This window comes from Apteryx mantelli, chromosome 1 (genome assembly GCF_036417845.1).
Source record: "Apteryx mantelli isolate bAptMan1 chromosome 1, bAptMan1.hap1, whole genome shotgun sequence".
Taxonomy (NCBI): domain Eukaryota; kingdom Metazoa; phylum Chordata; class Aves; order Apterygiformes; family Apterygidae; genus Apteryx; species Apteryx mantelli.
The window spans coordinates 17,053,063-17,072,517 of record NC_089978.1 but is presented as its reverse complement, the minus strand read 5'-3'; the positions used below and the strand labels follow the sequence as shown (position 1 = coordinate 17,072,517).

The following is a 19,455-nucleotide window of genomic DNA, read 5'->3' as shown; positions in this document are numbered from 1 at the left end:
TCCTAACAAGGTAGATCTCCCTTTTTCATACAGTACTGAGCAAAGAACTGTACAATTCAAAAAAATAATTCATTTTCCAGGCTTTGGAAATAATCCACTTTCTGCATAACTCCTGTACTGAGTTTGCTGGGCTGACTGTAACAGTCAAAGCACAAAGTTTTGGCCTTACCTACACCTTATTCCACTTCCTATCCATCCCAGATATATACAGACCATCCAGGAATGGAGAAATATTTTGCACTCTTTAATTCTCTGCCTTAGGAAAATCTAAGTCACAAGTAAATCAATGGACTAAGACTGGATTATTTAAGACTCCCAGTGAAGTAAGTATTGCAATTTGTAATACGAAAAAACTAATATCTTTGAATTGCAACATTTCGTTATCTCATTCAATTACCCTCAAATATTTAAGAAATTTCCTTCCAGACAAAAGAAACAAGCAAAAGAATGTTCATATGTATTCTGTTACTTCTGAAATACATATGGCCAAAATAAGTGATGCATATGGACATCAAAAGGTCTTAGGTTAGGCCCTTAGTGAAAAACTAGTATCAGATTACTTTCTTTCCACAATGATTTTTGTAATTCACTATTTCCAAGGATAAAATATTTCTTAAATAAAAAGAGTATTTAACAAATACATGGACACAAATGCCCACAAATACAACAAAAATTAAAAAAATGCTGTTCATGAAAGTTATTTACCTTGTATAGATTTTCTCAAAGAAATGACAAGAACATCATACAACTTCTGGATAAAATCATCAATTACAGTTTTCACAGGGTTGCAATTAACTATTAAACAATCTATCTTGATGGTGCTTCAAGCCAAAATATTAAAAAACAAGAGAAATATAAAGCATTATATATATATATATTCATTCATAGATATATGTGAAATATATGTCTCAACATCTCTAAAATCTATGCATGTCCATAGTTTCTGAATTACTTCTAATAAAATCATCATGATTTTGTAGCCTAATAAGAAAAATCTTCCCTCTATAAATCTACAAATAAAAGTTTTAGTTCATTGGGCAAATAATTGTGTTATTCAAATATTGAAAGATTTACAAGCATTATGCATATATATGCAATTTTATAGGGACTAAGGTCTCAGACTCTGATCCTCCAAACACTTAGAAAACTGCTTATTTTTATATATAACATATACCACTCAGTCTGTCCTTGAACGTTTGCTATTAACAATATAATTTAGCCAACAAGTTCCACAGGTTCTTTTCCCCTTCATGAAATATCACTTCTTTTTATTTATTCTGAACATGACTCCCACCAGTTTCACTTGATAACTCTAATTGTGCAATACATTGAATTCCATGTGAATCTTCATAAATGTAAAGACCTACAGCAGCAGATCTTAAAATACAAAATTGAATTATAAGAACTATAAGAGTTATAAGAGCTAATTACATGTTTAAACATATGAATTATTTAATGTGTATGAGTTTGCTAAGTCTGTCCCTAATGGCACATCTACTCAACACATATGGGACTTAGCTAAAAGAACTGTTAATGTATATGATGTCTTGTGATATTTCAGAATCAGCCCTTATTTTTTAGGTAGCTCCACACGGAGCCTTTAAAACTGAAGACTAAAAGTTTTCAGGGAGGCCTGAGTGGAGAGAAATAAATAAAGTCTACAAATAAAACCAAAAGCCAAAAATCTAAACATTAGAAAATTTCAGTGACATAAAAATCACTTTTGAAATTCTACTTACATCTCATATGAAAAAAATATTTTGAGTTTACTGTTTTCTTTAAAGTATCTAATGGAATTCATTATTCAAACATATGAATAGAGTTAACACTATACCTTGGAAGATGTTCTGCTTCTTTCCCTCTCGCTTTTAATGCTTTGAAGTTTTTTTCCCAGTCCTGTTTGCTAGAAAGATGGTTCTTCACCAAAGTTTCCATATCTACTTGGCCAATTACAATCCATTCCTTTTCAACATCATTTTTGATTTTATGGAAAAGAAATATTTGGCAGATTAAAAAGCACTGCTTCTCAATAATATTAAAAGATTTTTTAATAATGTTCTCAAGCTACATTCACTTTAACCTGTTAATTCAATTACATACAGATTCTCTTAGTGCAAAAATCAGGAGGTACAGAATGGTCTGACATACCCTCACTTTTAAGGATGATCAAAACAGATTTTGAACAAGGGTGAAAAGACTTCTATAATACTGAGATTTCAGTGGAAATTGTACATATGCTTCAACCTAGGCACGTGCTTAAGTGTTTGTCTTAATATGGATGGACTTATTAAGCTTACGTGCCTTGAAGAACAGGACCATAACGCTCAAATGTCATTGCTCAATTACTTTGAGAGTGTTTCAAAACTAAAAGAATATACTTGTGAAAGAAAAAGTATGAGTCAGTCAAATATTGAAAATACCTTAAATTGATCAGAAACTTCTGCCAACCTTCTGAACAAATCTTCTGCCTTACTGAAAGCAGTCAGAAATCCATTTGCATTTCTTTCGGTCATAACAGTGAAGATAGACTCTTCTTCCGTCTCACTTACTCCCCTAAACTGATTTGGAATGGAGATGAATCTCCTCATTTCTCTGTAATATCTAGCTCGCACTTCTTCAAAAGGAGGTCTGAATTGCAACCGGCCTTGCCTAAAAAGTGCAATAAATCATGCAAAGCTAATATTTGAATGTAATTTGAGCCAGAATACTTTCTCAGGAGGAAAAAAATCTTACCTGAATGTTAGATCAATATTTATTTCTGGTAAATTCTCATTGAGTGCTTCCAAGCCCCTTTGATACTGATGCTCCAGAGCTTTGTAAAGTTGATGATTCCAGTGTTGTCTCCAAGCTTTCATCTCACGTGAGTTGAAACCCTAAAAATTAATAATGCTTATTTTAATTTTTTCCCCTCAAATCATAATTATTATGTCAAACTGAGTGCAGTACAATGCCTAAAGCCCTGGATTCTAGTAAGATTCAAAGAAAAATTGCACGTGTTTGAATATAAAGAAGACCTACAGTTATTATATTATTCCAAAAGAACACAGGAATTAAAAAAAAATCCAAATCACAACCACACTCTATTGCAGGTTAGAATAAGAACTCCACTGAAGTTCATCTCCCATTGGTCTATTATGAGATCCTTTAACGTCATTTAAAAATATTATGTATGGGCCTCTGTTAGAAATAAGATACAAGGCTAGCTGGATGTGAGGTTTGAACCCATATTACACTTTTTATCTTCTTATGATATGTAAGCTATCTTTTAAATGATATTTCAGAAAATTCTCATTTGTTTCCACAGATCAGCATTAGTTAATAGCTAGTTATTATATTGTATCTTAAAGAGTTTTGAATTTCATTGAAATAAGTTACATTGCACCATGAGAATGTGTACAGCAGCATCATATACTGAAGTCTGTAATAGGCCACTTGTAAACCACCAAAGGATTTTCAAAAGGGCAGTATGAATCAAAAAGAAAATTAAAAACCTCTTCCAGCTTAAGAGATTCTCTTCTTATTTAACCGGATAGGGATTTTTATTCAGAGCTTTAGAGGCAGTCCAAGGTTGCTGCAGGAAGCTACACGGTTAAGCTTTACCCTACAATTCAAGACTTCCCAGGGGAACTCTCCCAACAAAAAGAATCCAGAGATTAAGAAAACTTGAAATTGTCTCAACTAAGGTATATAAGGTAAATACTAAGGTATTTATAAATATGGTTTTAAAGAAAAATGTAAAATTGTTACAAACTGACACTGCTATGCCAACATGGACTGTGCTAGCAAGAAACGCACAGAAATGGAAATTTCCCCAAATGGACCACTGTACTACCGTTAATTATTTCTAGCTCCTTTCTTCCAAACGATGCCTCTGAAGAGTTAACACAAACCTGTTCAAAATTCTTGTGTGAATAAATTCAGACACTTATTTTCCCTATGTTACCACATATACTGTGGAAAGAGCCCTGTAAACTTTGTCAGCTACTGCAGAGTTTAAGATCTTGATGACAACAGTAGAAGACTAAAACGTCTTGGCATTTTGCAAGACCTAGACTGGCACTTCCGGTCTAGGTCTTGTCTTGCAGTATCTAAAAAAAACCCAAATACAGTTTAGTTCATTTTCCACATAAAATATTCTGTAATACAAAAATACTTTTCAAACAGATCTTAAAGCAAATACAATTAGAGTATTAATTTTTCAAAAATATAATGACTTGAAGATAATAATTGCAAGGCTTTGCAAATTAAATTTCAAAAAAAATAGAAATCAAAAGTTGCAGCAGAATATGCATAGGGCTAAAAATGTGGTTACTTTATATTAACTTCAGTAGATGGCAAATTTTACAAGAAAAATAAAGAAAATTATTTGACTGGCAAATATCAATTATAATAATCCCAGGTTTGCATTAGAAAGGCCAAAGATATCACAACCCTCTATAAATATAGCCCCATAATTGGTGAAGGGAACAGGAAAAATTGAATTGATTTAAATGTCCTCTTAAAATACCTTTGGTGATAGCAATATCAATCATGCTTACTCTGATAATAGGCTATTCCATAATCAAAATTCCATAACAATAATTTGAACATTATTAAAAAATCTTTTAAATCTTTTAAAAAAACAAAATCAAATCTAAATAAAAAGAACAAAGAAAAATGTGACTTTTTTCATTACTTCCAATAGAAATGTATTTCTAATTTTATAAAAGTTTTATGTTTTATTCCATTCTGCCTGGGAATCTTTCATTTCTGTATCCACTGCATGTTAAAGGCTCAAATAACCAGTCTACAAGATTTAAGGATCTGCCATTTTGTCATCTAAGTCCTGCTAACTGACCAAGTGTTTTTGTTCACCCATTACTCATGTGACATAAAAAAATACAATCCTTATCCTCCTCAACTGAGATTTTACCTCACAACTGGCATGAACTAAAAAACGCACACAGTCAGTTTCTGTGACCTAGCAGATATAAAGTAACTCACTAATCAAAATTCATTCAGTCATAGTATGTTTGAGTCTTAAATCTTGACTACTACTGAAAAGTCAAATTTTCAGTTTTCAGTATGATAATTAAGCCCTGCCTGTGACTCGAGGCTGGCAAAACCAGTTCTGAGCTCCTGGACTCCTTCTTTCCAACGTTGCTGCTGCCGCAGTAGATCAATATTCATGAGAGATATAACCTAAAAGGTTAAAGGATAATATATTCATCACCACATAAATGAAAGTAAAGGTAAAGTAAGCTATACAAAACACTATTTCAACTTCACCTGGAAAATATACCTTTTCAATGAAGTTCGTGTGCCACTTTCTTAGTTTTCTATTTTCAGTGGAAAGTCGTTCAGCAGCAGCTTGGAGCTTTTGAATATAAGCTTCCAGTTCCCTAGGATTATCCCATGTTATTTGAGCTTTTCCTCCGGGACCAGATTTTGAATGCTTGAAAAACAGACAAGCTTTGTAAGGTTTAATGACAAATACAGGACTAGATTACCAGCTAGAATATGTGGCTGTATGTGGCAATATGAGAAAGATCTTTCTACCATCCAGTAAAAAATGGAAGTCAATCTACCTCCTTCTCACCACTGCGCTAGAGAAGTAGTAAGCTGGCATATCACAGACACCAGGACATATCTTTATAGATACGCACTGGGGAAGGATTAATATCAGACCATTAACCAGAGTTGGAAATAAATCCATGTAAGCTGTGACCGCTGCCCCACAAACACAAGGAGACACCTTAAGTTGAGGGGGCATCTTAAACTCCACTCTTCCGCTCTCCTCTGCACAGACCAAACAACAAACTGGCACACTAATAATTGCTTATCTGACCCCACATGTTTTTCATGTAATAAACTTTTAAAATTACTCTGTAAAACTTCACTGACTCATACACAAAACATACAGCTTCAGGGAGTTACTTTTTTTTTTTTTTCAGTCAAGGTTCTGGGTCCACCAATTTCAAAATAAATGCTAATGAAACAGATGGATTTGCTTGTATTGGAAGACTGAAGCAAAAAGTTTCAGTAATAAACACAGAAAAAGCAGCATAGAATATACACAGATATCACTGAATTTTAAAAAAACATAGTCAGAGGGATTCTTTCACCTTAATTATCTGTTCAAATGCTAGAGCAGACTGTAACATCATTGGCTTCTGACTCTCAATCATTTGTTGATCAATAGAATTATAAAAATGTGCCACCTATAAAAATGAAAAGATGAAATTTAAGAGAAGAGATAAAAATATTTACATGTCAGTAAATTCAACTCACAAGATATTCCTGAAAGTGTTGTCTATCCAATATCATTAAGAAATGAGAATTACAACACTATAATTTTTATAAGTATAAAGTACATATACCATGCTCATGTGATCATGTCTTCCTCTAGTGACTAATTCTAATAGCAAAAAGACTGCTCTTTACACACATCTGAGGTGATTACACTTCGCCTTGAGTGAAATAGGTTCAGTGCCAGATTTATTACTAGTGGAACATTCAGTTGTTTTATGCAAACATAGGCATCCAGTGATATTTCAGATGCTTTCAGGTAACCAAGACATGATATGTCTGGATACGTTACAAGACATAAAAAAGATCCTTTTCCTTCTACACCGGCAGCTGGAGCAGGAGGGATACCCTACAACTTGGTTCATCCATCCACACATAGACATCTGAGTGTCATCTGATTTATCTCAGATGTCATCTGAGATGCTCACTTGTGCCCCCAACAATGAACAAGATGGCATAGGTATCTTGTAGGTCTTGTGTCACATCGGCTGTTGCTGTGCTGGTATCTCAGATACCAATGACATCTCATGTGGTGCCGTGCTACTGAATTGAATCTATGTATCTACGTATGCATTTTTTACTAATATATATGTATACTTTTTCTTGCATCATGCAGTAATAGAGAGGACTTGATATGGCCTTTCAACTGAAATACAGGTAAGGGCAGAGTCCTACTAAAAAATTACGTAGCATTGAGAGTACAACTGAAAAGTAAACCTTAAATAAAACAAACATACATTTGCAATAAAACACTTTGTATCTTTTCAGCTGAGGGCTAGCAATGGTGGGGACAATCCTGCCCACTTTATCACATTTTCCTCAGTTACAATAAACAAAAACTGAAACTAAAAATAACACAGGAAATTAATGAATTATTTGTTTTCTTTTTATATGTTCATACATTAACTTTATTGCTATCATTCATCCCATTTCAAAAGAAAACACTCTTTTAATTAAATGTTGAAAATGTATATTATTCCTTTATTTCTGTTCCCTTTTAAGGATTCAGTTAATTTATTCAAGAAACAGTCACTTTCATACAAACGCATCAAAAGTTTATCAACCACACAGTGAAAAAGGGAAGATAATAATCTAAAATGCTCTATTAATAAAACACAGAAATCAAAACAGGAAGTTATTATGTCTTTTAATGTTATACCTGTTTGAGGATGACTGCTTGCTTACAGAACTTCTGTGCAGTGTTTGCAAAATGTTGTATTTTAGACGGAATAGAAAAACCAAGTGCCGATAGCTGACGTACTTCTCTTAGGAGAGTCACCAAGTGATCTGAATAAAGTATGTTTAATGTTCCAGATATGTGATCCAGCTCCATAACAGGATTATTAGCTTGTATGCTAAACCAAAATTAGTTTAGACATATTATTAAATATAACTTGATAATGGTCCTTTCCTAGGTGCATTTTATAATAATACAATAAGCAATTCTAAAAAGCTTGATGCATTACATTTTTCTATGTTTATTAACATCCTAAATTATTCAGATGTTATTCTAGTAACCATTATCTTAATTCACAACCAGTGAATACAAGTAGAAAGGAACAATGCTTATTGGTTTTGCTCAGAAAGTTTTACAGACATGTTATTAATAGTTAACATTTAATTAACAGCTAGACAGTATTTCTCAGAACCCCTGGATCTATCATATTTTCTCAAGCTGGAGCTTTATAGGCCCCAGCATTCAGCAGTGCAAAGGAAAGAAATTTCCTGAGAGAACCAATACAAGAACCACGACTTTGGTCAGTGGAACCTTTTGGTACATAGAGTCAGATGCTAATAAGAACATGAGACTATCTTTAGATTTTACTCTGAATTCTTTTTCACTGTAGTAATCCTTCTACCATCCCCCTTCCAGGCTTCTTTCATAAACACTTCACTTCATCTTTACTACTTTCTTTCTCTTTTTTCTCATCTTTTTCTAGCTTCTATATCCATTGCATCTTTGCAGTGCTTCCTCCTTTCTTTTACTTTTAATCAATCTCTTCCCAGCAAGCTAAAAAAATCTGTTGAAATATCACAAAAACAAAATTCTGTGGCACTAACAAATTAGACAGTTGCTAGATGTTGCAGTGTTGAATTTGCTTATTTGTCATATTTGTGTTTTTCATAAAGTATCAATGCCTGTATCCTCTGAAAGCATGGATAACTTATCTTTTTTAAAAAAAAATTGTAACTCTCAGAGAGGTAGAGAGAAGCTATGTGGTCAATCTAATCAAAAACGTAAAGTAAAATTAAAAAATACATATTTTAATCTACCATAAAGTAATCTCATTATCTTGGAGAATTTAACTCATGAGGTTTTAATCGATTTTCTTACCCTTCTTTTGTCTGCTCTATTTATAATGGAATTTCTTGTGGATAGCAATTATTTGTTACTCTACACATCATCTGTGTATCACAGTTGTACTCCAAGATCATCTGGTTTCCTGACACTATCACAATATGAGTAACAAATAGTAAAAATAACCAGATCAAATGAGACATGTATTTCATTCCATGTTTTAATAGAAACTTAACACTGTCCTGTATATTTTCCCCTAACAACCAAGGCTGTCAGGATCCACAACTGTGAAATGATAATGAACTCTTCCATTTTATTTCTCCTGTCATTCTCAGTTCTGTAGTTTTATATTTCCTTCATCAAGTCCTATTAAATTACACTGTACTACAGACTTCAGCATAATCATTATTTAAACAAAAATGTATTTACCAAAGTCCTGACTTGGGATTTGATAACTCTGACTGGATATTCCTAGACCAATCATCAAATTGTTCTTGTTCATATACTTTAAACTGTTCCAAAAGAGAATCTGCACTTCGACGAAAAGTTTGAAATCCAGACAAGTCATACAGCAGAGCCTCCGCAAGCTGGATAGCATCATCCACCTTAAACACAATCACAGAGAAAGGAAGCTTAACTTCCCAATTTTCTATTTAAAAAAATCACCACAATAAATATTAATGTTTATAAAATATCCAAGTGGGGTTCAAAAACCAGACTAAAAAAACAAAATTAATCCTGAATTGTGCCATATATGTTCAAATTCCCATTTCTGTAAACTGAGATTTGGTTTGATTCAGTTGGCCACCACACCTATCTACCACTATTTAAATTCCCTAGGGTATGCCACCTGGTCTTTAGGTGCTTCTCCATAAGGGAGATGTCCCATGTGTCCTATGTTGTATCTACAAGATCCATGACAATGTCTTGGATACTTAAGGGCATTCAAATGGGATTTGAGATCTACGTGTGGACAAATTATTCAAGACCCTAGTCAATACAATCAGTGGAGACTGGAGAGCAATTCAGAAATTCAGCTCAGCCGAAAGTAGATACACAGTGATTTGTCAGCTGAATTGTTCTCAAGGTCTTTAGCAGACCAAGCAAAAGAAATAATTGTGAAGCTCAAGCTGCTGTTCTTCCCTCTGTGGGGACACCTATAAAAAAAAAAATACCTTCAAGACCCCTACCCTTTGTCACTTTCAGCTGAAATGGGCTCTTGAGTTTTCTGCAAATCACAGGTGAATACCATAAAATCTTGACTAATAGTTATTCTGAGATGGATAACTTCTCACTCAAGTTTATATCTACTGCATGGCACTTATGCTGACAGAAAGTATTTTGCTTTTAACTAATTGATACTTTTCAACAAAAAGTTTCAAAAAGTTTCCAACTAAAGTGCAAATACAAACTAACAAAATAGCAGAAGTTAAAACAGAGTCAAATATATCTTAAAACCATTCTGTTGTGAGCGGACATAAAATCGTTTTCCATTTACTTTTACCACAGAGAAATAAAGTTCAATCTTTAAATTAGCATTGCAAACTCGCTGGCAGTTACTGATTCAAACAAGCGCTCTCAAGAAATCCCTCTGCTATCAAGGAGACACTTTGCAGGTTAATAATAACAAGTGAGAATTACAATGTCATAACCTGGCTAACTGTGAATCTTATATAGAATTTTAAAAAGCAGACAGGAGGATACAATTTAAGAAAAAGCTCCACCTCTTCACAGAATTTTGGTCCATTTTTTCTGCCAAAAAATATTAAGTCATAACAGCAGACTGTTCAGTGTATAATGAAAAGACAATCTTCTGTGTCAGTTAATAAAATTACTTTGTAAGCAGTCCCACTGATAAGGAATCCTCAATATATAACTCGTGAGAAAGCTACAATTTTTATAAATATTATTCTCCCCACATTCTCATATATCATTTTTATTCATATGATAATATTGTGTCTAAATTGTAATGGAATCTGTTACCTTCAGCTCCAGCTGTTGTACCCACACAATATTATTGACAACTTCAGAAAGGTTTTTGCCTGAAAGTGGTCCAGAAATATCACCAGGAAGACCATGGCATCGTGTTTCAAAGTCCATCTGATAGGCTAACACAAGCAAACGATTCATGTTAGACTAAAAACCTAACAGAACAAGCTTAAACTAATTATTATAGCTATAAAATGTATTAGGGATATTGATATTACTATAAAAGTAAATAAAGAGCTCTAGTATTTGCAAAAATCTTATACACTGGAAGACTTATAAATACATTTTTACCTTTGACAGAGTCTTGAAGTCTTGCTAGCAATGTTTCCCTTTCAAAAAGCAATTCTTTGCTAATGTTTGGACGCTTTATCAGTTCCTTATATTTCTGAAATGTTTGAAGAAGCTGGAATATGAAATTTTAAAAAAATTATCTCTTTCTCCTGAAAAAAACCATATTCCGATACCGTTCATTAGTGTTGTCCATAAGTACTGTCTTTGGTCATAGGTAATTTACTCCTTGGCTGTAAGCAGACTACTTAAGAATCAAGTAATTTGATCTAAAGGAAAGTTTTCAGACTATAAAAGTGTCCATACCTGTTGAGGACTATCTTGAATTTCTGAAATAAATTTCTTCAATTTGCTTGCTATTTTTTGTTCTGCTGGTGCAATAATTCTTTCATACTGAGAGACTGCAGCTTTCCATAATGGCTAGAGATAATAAGCAGATATGTTAGTTTAAGACAGTTCATATACATCATAAAGAGTGACAGAAAGAATATAAATATAAAAATAAGCATTATACCTCTGTGTAAGGATTATAGTGTACAGGATTTAAGCCAGCAAAAGGCTCAAACACCCGGGCAAGATGCAAAGCATTTTGTTCTCCAGCTGGCAAAAAAATTGTAAGTTTTTCATGCAGTGTTCTAATAGTTAGCACCTACAACAGAAGAAAATATTTGATGTATCCAACACATTTGTACATAAAACTTATATTTAAAAGCAAAAAATCCAAGCAGCACATACCATCCTTTTCCTTTACACAAGAAACTTGTGAAAGGCTTGCGTAAACATATGCAGTGTGTAATGTTATCTTAATCTAAAATATTTTAGGTGTTTTCTTTCTTTTGTAACTCAAAACAATGTTATTTAATTCTGTTTCTAACAAAATAAATGTGAATAAATCCAATCTTTACCTCATCAAGACGTTTGCCAAGTTTGGCTAATGATTCAGGGAAATATTTCTCTTTTTTCCATGGATGTAGAGTGTAACGTTGCCACAGTTGTCCAGTTAAGTACACACAAGCTGATACCCACTGTTCGCAAATCAAGATGCCAGCCTTTAGATTTTCTTTAACAATGTGAAAAGCATCTTCCCACAGATTCAAAGCTGCCAATTTTCTCTGAACAAATCTACCTAAACAGCCACCTAGAATTCCAAAAAGTAAACAAAAGCAACATGCTAAGTTTGTTCAAAATAATTCCTTTAAACTCTATACCAAGTTCCAATCCAATTCACATCCATCAACTAGTGTAATTTCCTAAAAAATCAAATTACACAAATGTATCTATAACTGATCAGTCATTTTCAGATTCAATAAAGACTCTTTCAGATTCTTCAACATCTCCAAGTTAAACTGGTCCAACATCAGAAGTTGATAGGGTAGGATTCTGGAATCCACATACAAGCATATCTCCCTACTAGTACCTGGTTACCGCTAGCCATCAGGATACAGACGGTGATCCCCCCAGGCAAACAAACTCACTGTCTTACATGGATCCCAGAATGTGGGACTGCTGTCATGAAAGCAAGAGAAGCAACCTCTCTTCATCTCCTACTCTTACCTCCATACAAGCTGAACCAACTTTCAGTCAGCGTTTTTATGCAAATAACTATTCCTTGTATCCTCTGAGAAAAAGACAAGAAGTCAAACAGAAGCAGACAAATCTGGTGCACAGACTGAAAGCAATACAACTCTATTATCTACCACCATTCCAAGAGTGTGTGAAGGTGTCCACCAAAATTGCCTGAATTACTGGTTACTACAACGCAAATAATATTCCTGCATCATAATTACAACAAGCAAGCACCATAACCCTGTAGGTTTCGAATGGTGCGTTCAGGTGGGAGGAGGTCCCTGCTCCCAGGATTCACTGTCCTCTTTTTTAAATAATCATTTAATACATAGTGCATAAAGATTTACCTATTACATCCAAGAGATTATGCATGCGTAGCTGTGGATAAGGATCATGTTCTGTTTGTCTCCACACACCATCAACAGTATCTCTGGTAGTCTCCACTAAATCCACAACTTCAAACAATGAGAGACTATCCAAGTTGTAATAATCCTATAAAAATATATTTTTAATAAGTTTGCTTTGCTACTAGTATATTAGAACCATTTATACTTTTCTGAAGCTGGTAATTGATATAGTTTCCTGCTGAAAGAAGTGTTATTTCTTTATTGTTTAATGGAATATGACAGCATCCTGTCAAAAAATGTTAAGCATTTGCATAACTTTATTCATGTGAAGAATGCATTGATTTCTGTGGTGCTATTTGAGTACGTGCTTTACAGGTGCCTAAAATTTTGCAGGACAGAGTCCATTACTATCACCTGCATTTTCAATTTTCCTTTTTATAATTTCATGAGTCAATTTTTAGTTCACAAGCTGTACTGTTTCTGAAACAGCTCTTAGGATTTAATGGCCAAATCTGCTCCCAAATAAATTTGGCCACCTCCCTGCACCATTGTCACTAGCAATTACTTAATGTCATTTAAAGTAAAATTTTGCCTAAGAAAAATAAACTAGTTATGTATTCTTGTAGTTATGTATTTGAAGAGAGTATACATATATTCATGTACATTTCACACAAAGAGTTTGGTTGTTTTTATTAAGTCTACAAATACATCACTGATTATATAAAAGAAAAACATACTTTTTCAATGCCCCCAAATAGGTCTTTAAAATGAGAAGCTCTCTCTTTACTACACATTTTACTCCCACGATCAGCATGTTCTATCCAGAACTGAAATTCATCTGTTGGTGTAAGTATAGCTGCAAATAAAAACGGAAGATGTTTAAATAAGATATACATGAACGGTCATGAAATATTTTCAGTCAGAATACTTTTTTAAAAGGAAATTTTTATTGTATGCTTATACAAATACTCTTCAACTTTTCACTCTGCCTAAATGTAGTATCAAGTTCATACTAAGAGACAAGGGGTTGATCATCACCAATTCCAATCTACTAAGCATGACCTGTTATATTTTACATTCCGCAGTCACTGGGATCATAGAGACAGAAAACTGAGCCTATAAATCAACATGTTTTACAACATGTTTTAATTTAAAATTTATTACAAAAGATATAACTGCAAAACAAACCTCGCACATCATCTTCACTGAATTTTGTTCCCATGTAATTAGGATCTGATCTTCTGAGAACAGTACTTAAACCAGCTTCAAGTTCACTTAGAAGTTTCTGGAGTTTGGGATCAAATGCTTTACTCCATCTCTCATCCTACAATGAAAATTTCAAAAAATGTGAATCATATGATGAAACCATTATTTAAATATTTTGAGTGTTAAAAAAAAATTACAGATTAATACCAGTTACTCACATGACGGGACAAGGAAAAGTCAAGGAAAAGCACCTTACTCTATTCACACCATTCAAATCAGAATCACATCATATGATATTTTTTATCAGAAATTCAAAAATTAATTGTTGGATTTATAAAAGGACAATGAGCATGCATTCAGAAATTCTTTGCTAAGTAATTCTTTGTTAAGTAAAATAAATTTGGAATCTCTTTCTACAGTAGAATATGGAAATTGCTAGAATCAATCCTTAAAAGATATTATGATTTTCTATAATTATTTTATTAATGTTGTTACATACAAGAGATTAAAACTATTTAAATGTTGAAATTCTGTTTATTAAGATTGTGAAATCGTGCCATGGCTGTTGTTTTCAAAGAAAAGCCCACAAAGGAAATATGTTCTGTAATGGAAAAGAAGGAAAAGTCTTAGAACATTAAAAAAAAATCCAAACTATGAAAAGTGAAGTTGTGCAAATTAGTCCAGAGTCCATCACACCTACCTGTCATATACGATAGCAATCATGGTTTGCATGATACTGGCCTACACGTTTGAAATAAAATCTAAGAATATTTAGAACAGGAAAAAGTACGCAAGACTGGAATTACTGGTGGAAAGGCGCTAAGGAGCAGCTGTCTCCCATTAACCACAGTCCAGCGTATTCCATCTTTCTAGTCAGGCATACATATGACCAGAAGCCTCATCTCATCTTACTGACATGTCAAGTAAAGTAAAATGCCTTCCTTAGCTTATAAATTAGAATTAACATTTATTATTCCATCTCTTAGGATATTTTATTTTTAAAACTTAAAATATATACCTCAGAACAGTTAACATAAGCTGGGAAATTTCAATGTCCCTTTAAAACTATAAACATTTAAATCAGAATATTGCTCACCTTCAGTAATACCGGTGCAAAAACTTGTCGTACAGCTTGATAAAGGGTATTAATAGGTGAATCTAACATAGATGACACAAGAATATTACTGTGAAGATTATCTTCTGTAATTACATCAGGTCGCAGCTTAAAAAACACCAACACGTTATTCTTTGAATCAGCAGGGCCAATCTGTAAAGATTGAGAAAACAGAATTTTGTTCTAGAAAACTCTGTCATTGATGCATATTACACTAAATTAGGTATACTGTTTACATAAATGATTTACAACAAGAAAATAAGTACAAAATACCATGTTATCCCCTATGTGTTGTAATAATATTGTAGCAGTATTTGATTTTCACAGAGAAGTAAAACTTTTATTATATTCATTCTTGAGTATCTGCTCAGATAAGGAACCTGAAATGTAAATTACAATATCAAATACTTGATGACTTTTTCATTATAAAATATCTATGAATATCTTAGTTACTTATGCTACCTGCAATTTGAAAACTCTATTTACCACTTTCTAGGGGCAAGCTGGAAGCTCTCTTTTGTGCCTAGAGAAGACTAAGCATGAAAAATTTAAGCTTTTTTCTTTTTTATTAGATTTTTATGGTGTACAATTTTGGAAATGCCTTTCTAAATATTCAGTGTTGTCCTCCTGACTCTGCAGATACATAGTTCTATTGCTATTCATAGATTTCTTAAGCAGAGAGAAAGATATGTTTCTTCATCAGTAAAATCAGTTGAAACATGTGATTCATATCACCTTCACAGTTCAATTTATGAGTAAAGCTACAAAAGCTGCCACAAAATCAAGTATTGAAACTGTTAGTGGTAGAGGAGGATTCATAAAACAGAAGAAAAGCATAAAACATTTAATAAAACAGTAACAGAAAGATACACTAGCTGAAACCCTAATCTGCGATTATAAAGACTCCTTGAACGTAGAGAGGTTTTCATCTCTTAAAAGAAACAAAGGCCCAGTGAAGGACAATTTTCAGTTTTGCTGGATACTCACTGGACAATGTTAGTCTTACCAGGTGTTAAGACCAATGCCATGAACTTTCCCCATATTCTATAGGCATGGTTTCACTGACAGAATAGCTGTACATTATGGCCACTATATGCACCTGATCTTCTGTCTTACACTGTTGCTGACACTGTTAGACAGCAGCTCAGTACCACATCCAAAGAGTTGGTTGGTACACATAAATGTTTATTCTTACATGATATAGCATGCAGCAGACTTCACAGTCTACACAGATGCTTACATCACGATACATGTAAGTTACTGGTCCACACAGCAGCTCACATTTTAACAGCTCATTACATCAGCTCTTTGTAGACACATAAACTGACACTGACATAACAGCCACCATGCCCCTGGCCTCACAACAGAATGACAGGATGCACATCAAGCCCTATGATTTGCTTGTGCGTTCATAGGCACAGTATGACTGACACCACACCGTGTTCTGATTACACAGTTACATTCACTACACATCATACTTTATGGTATCACTTGGATGAGTCACTCACCAAACACAAACAGAGCAGGACAACACTCCACACAGTGATCCTCACAGTTTGCCTACAGCAGGCCACATCACCCTGCAAAACGCATGATTTGGACAGACACCCTCCATGGGACATGCTGGTTACCAGATAATGTGCCATATATCAGACCCCATTACCTGCATGGACATCGGCAATGGTATGTATCACGTGCCACATCCTGTCACCTGCATGCGCACTTGCCCTGGGACAACAGCCATACACCAGACATTAGTAGCAAGGTAACAAGTCATTCTCCAGGCTGCATTACATTCACACAAGGACAATATATAGCACACTAAACTGTGTGTCAGAGCGGACACAATTCACTAAGAAATATATCACACAACTGACCATGTAGCTTCACAGGCTCTTGGGACTATTTCATACAGCAAACTGAGACCAGCACAGATTTTTGGAATAGGATGATACCTCTCACATTAGACAGCAGAGTCTTCACAGCCGCTCATGCGGGGTCGGACCCCACGGGGGCTCCACATTCCCACTCGCACACGGGGACGCCACGGACACACACGGGACCCCGGGGGGCTTGGACACTGCTATACCTTGTTCGAGGCGGTGAGCTGGGTCCCCGAGTGCTGCACAACGAGGAGGAACTCGTTGCCGTCGTCGAGGAAGTTGGCCAGCTCAGGACTGGCACGGAGCCCCGTCGTCAGGGCAGCTGAATCCAGTCCGAAGTAGTTAGCAGCCGTGGCTGAAATAAAACGCTTCCTCTTGTCTCCCTCCCCGGCCATGCCGGCAGGACCCGGCCCCGCGAGGCGGGATCAAGGCAGGGACGGACCCAGACCACCACGGGAACGCACGGCGGAGCGAAGGGAGACGGCGCGGCGGAAGGGCCGCGGGAGGGGGGGCGGGAGGAAAGGGGGCTCCGGCGGGGGACGGGCCGCGGCCCCAGGCCGCCCGGCGTCCCCGCGTTGCCAGGTCCCGTCACTATGGCGACAGAAAATGGCGGCCGCGGCACGCTCGCGGGCTCTGGCCAGGTGCCGGCGGGCACGCGCCGCGCGGCTGCCGGAGGGGAGAACGGCAGCGATCGACGTGCTCGGTAATCGGCAGCCGTCCCGCGCAGGGGGCGGGGCCCCCCCGCACCTCCCTGCGCGCCGCCGCCGGGCGCTGCCGCCACCTCCGCCCTGCGCGGACACCGCAACGGCACCACAGCGGCGCCCCGCGGCCGCGCGCCCGACATCGGGCTCGACCCCGAGCCGCCAAGCCACGGGCCGCGGCAGGATGCCCGTCTCGTACCCCGCGCGGCCTCAGCGGGCCGCGACAGCTGGACGCGTGCCCCCTCAGAGGCAAATCTACTAGCCAAAAATGTAGGAAAGGGGAAAAAAATCTTTCTTTCATCAAAGCATCTCTGTCGTTGCAGCATTTTTTCAAGAATCGAAGCCTTCTCAGGTTTTCGGTTCTGCTTTTTCCAGTGTTGATTACTTTTGAAAAAATATTTTCAGCTAAACTCCAGTTTTGAACACAAATTCTTCACTGTTTTGGCCATCTCCAGTCATAACGGCAGGCTAGGTGTGTAACAAGTAGGGAGACGTTTATGTATGTCTTAATATTCATTAATACTGCGTCCAGTTCTGCGTCCAGTACTGCGTCCAGTTCTGGGCTCCCCAGTACAAGAGGGATGTGGCACTACTGGAGCAAGTCCAGCGAAGGGCCACAAAGATGATTAGGGGACTGGAGCATCTCTCTTATGAGGAAAGGCTGAGAGAGCTGGGCCTGTTTAGCCTGGAGAAGAGAAGGCTGAGAGGGGATCTTATCAACGTGTACAAGTATCTGAAGGGAGGGTGTCGAGAGGATGGGACCAGTCTCTTTTCAGTGGTGCCGAGCGACAGGACGCGAGGAAATGGGCACAAACTGAAACACAGGAAGTTCCATCAGAACATGAGGAAAAACTTTTTCACTGTGAGGGTGACAGAGCACTGGAACAGGTTGCCCAGAGAGGTTGTGGAGTCTCCTTCTCTGGAGATATTCAAAACGCGCCTGGATGCAATCCTGTGCAATGTGCTCTAGGTGACCCTGCTTGAGCAGGGGGGTTGGACTAGATGATCTCCAGAGGTCCCTTCCAACCTCAGCGATTCTGTGATTCTGTAATAATATCTGTCCTGACGTGAATATAAATGCAGCTGTGCTGTATTACTGCGCTACTGATACAGCTGTGTCAGTGATGTTTTTCAGATCTTTCCTTTTGCATTAATGACGTTAGAGCCTGGAGCAGAAGTGCCCAGGCTGGCTCTGTTTCGGTACCGTGGGTACTACCGAGGTGCAGGCAGCTGCTGTAGCTGCCACTGCAGGGCCTGGCTCTGGGCCAGGCCTGGCCTGAGCAGGTGGAGCACTGGGTGTGCACGCACCCCTGTGAAACACCTGCAAACATCAGCTTGCACCTCTGCAGGAATTTGCATACCACTAGTAATACGCATACCACAACTTCTGATTTCCCGGTCTAGATTTAACTTTCGAGGGCAAAGGCTATTTCTGTGTTCCCGCACGGTGCGCAGTACCCACTTTGAACAAGCAATAAATGCTCTGACTTTAGATGCAAGCAGTGATACAAAAAAACTGACAATATTGTGGAATGAATACCAGTAACTACAGACTAAATCTTGATAATTTTTGATCACATTGGTGCTTCAGTGTATGTTATTAGATCTGCTGTGTGGAGTGTGTGCTTGTGGCTTCCAATGCTTTTGTCTGTCAACCAATATGCACTTTAATTACTACTTACTCTCCTATTTGTTCACTGCTTGCTAATGTTTCCACTGTTTCTTTGAAATAATAGGCTCTATACAATGAAAAAAATCTTTTCCCGAGTAGTTG

General features: G+C 36.6%; 1 protein-coding gene across 1 annotated transcript in view; it reads right to left on the bottom strand.

Moving 5' to 3' along the window:
* DYNC2H1 (dynein cytoplasmic 2 heavy chain 1) overlaps window positions 1-17,511 on the bottom strand; it is a 200,611-nt gene extending 183,100 nt beyond the window's left edge. Inside the window, exons 1-19 of the mRNA XM_013956014.2 lie at window positions 17,187-17,511; window positions 15,080-15,250; window positions 13,966-14,101; window positions 13,515-13,633; window positions 12,778-12,922; window positions 11,770-12,002; window positions 11,379-11,513; window positions 11,171-11,284; window positions 10,868-10,979; window positions 10,571-10,695; window positions 9,017-9,192; window positions 7,448-7,643; window positions 6,105-6,200; window positions 5,282-5,434; window positions 5,083-5,181; window positions 2,734-2,873; window positions 2,421-2,649; window positions 1,835-1,962; window positions 706-821 (exon numbers count right to left, since the gene is read on the bottom strand). Coding sequence (XP_013811468.2) covers window positions 706-821; window positions 1,835-1,962; window positions 2,421-2,649; window positions 2,734-2,873; window positions 5,083-5,181; window positions 5,282-5,434; window positions 6,105-6,200; window positions 7,448-7,643; window positions 9,017-9,192; window positions 10,571-10,695; window positions 10,868-10,979; window positions 11,171-11,284; window positions 11,379-11,513; window positions 11,770-12,002; window positions 12,778-12,922; window positions 13,515-13,633; window positions 13,966-14,101; window positions 15,080-15,250; window positions 17,187-17,375 — 2,812 coding nt within the window. The 5' untranslated portion in view covers window positions 17,376-17,511. The remainder of the gene's footprint in view (window positions 1-705; window positions 822-1,834; window positions 1,963-2,420; window positions 2,650-2,733; window positions 2,874-5,082; window positions 5,182-5,281; window positions 5,435-6,104; window positions 6,201-7,447; window positions 7,644-9,016; window positions 9,193-10,570; window positions 10,696-10,867; window positions 10,980-11,170; window positions 11,285-11,378; window positions 11,514-11,769; window positions 12,003-12,777; window positions 12,923-13,514; window positions 13,634-13,965; window positions 14,102-15,079; window positions 15,251-17,186) is intronic.
* Between the last annotated feature and the right edge of the window lie 1,944 nt (window positions 17,512-19,455).